General features: G+C 42.9%; 1 protein-coding gene across 1 annotated transcript in view; it reads right to left on the bottom strand.

The window, feature by feature from the left end:
• LOC107576446 (tau-tubulin kinase 2-like) overlaps window positions 1-515 on the bottom strand; it is a gene marked incomplete at its 5' end in the record, with an annotated part of 2684 nt that extends 2169 nt beyond the window's left edge. Inside the window, 2 exons of the mRNA XM_016262621.1 lie at window positions 6-216; window positions 304-515. Coding sequence (XP_016118107.1) covers window positions 6-216; window positions 304-515 — 423 coding nt within the window. The remainder of the gene's footprint in view (window positions 1-5; window positions 217-303) is intronic.
• Between the last annotated feature and the right edge of the window lie 360 nt (window positions 516-875).

Here is an 875-nt window from a genome sequence, read left to right as displayed (position 1 = left end):
GAGCGTTCCTCCTCATCCGGTTTGGATCCTGCTGAACCGCTACCGCCCTCAAGCTCTACTAGGACCCACTCCTGTGAGTCACCCTCTTGTGGGACGGGGCTGAGGTTGACGGCAACATAACCACTGCTGGCCGCACACTCCTCGTCCTCCAACGAGCCCTGCTCGACCCGACAGACAGACCTGTCTTGGGGCAAACCCGGACGATGCTTCCCTAAACTAATAAGATGAAGGAGAAGTGGTTATGATGTTTTTAGAGACCAATTCACATTTATAAGGAAGAATATTAGGATTTTGTTTACTGACTAGGCCTCAAGGAAGCGTTCAAGTGTGGGTTTGGGTTCAGGGGTCAATCTTTTGTCTAGCCCCATGCTCTGACTATGGCGCATCCTTCTCAGTAGAGGAGCAACACGGTCAATGAGCAAGGTCTCCGAGCGCACCCGTCTAGGAGAGCCCTGGATGGAGCCACTGTTGGGGCTCTGGTTGCCCTCTTTGCTTCGCTCCTCTTCACTAGCCACCTGAATCAGAGACACAAGCTCCAACTTAAACACTATACTTGCAAACTCCAGACTGGCAAAAAAGGTGATGGGTGGGGTATAAGTAACAACAGGCCTACTCATTTAAATCTACAAAAAAAAAATTTTATTTAATTAAATAAAAAATTGGAGCAGTTGAAATCGTTTTGGAAATGTTTGATATTAGAATATAACTATATGTTGTTTTGAAACAACATTAATGTTCATCCTAAACTGTAAAATGACTATAAAAACTATGATTTAAACAACTTTTCAGTTCAAATAAAACAAGTTTTGACAAAATAAAGTTTTATGAAATGATAAACCCCACATTTCTGTTGTATGTTACATATATTTGGTCTA

The sequence above is a fragment of the Sinocyclocheilus grahami genome, unplaced genomic scaffold (assembly GCF_001515645.1).
Source record: "Sinocyclocheilus grahami isolate Dianchi unplaced genomic scaffold, SAMN03320097.WGS_v1.1 scaffold3693.1, whole genome shotgun sequence".
NCBI lineage: Eukaryota > Metazoa > Chordata > Actinopteri > Cypriniformes > Cyprinidae > Sinocyclocheilus > Sinocyclocheilus grahami.
The sequence above is the reverse complement of the archived record's forward strand: the minus strand, read 5'-3'. Positions and strand labels throughout refer to the sequence as shown.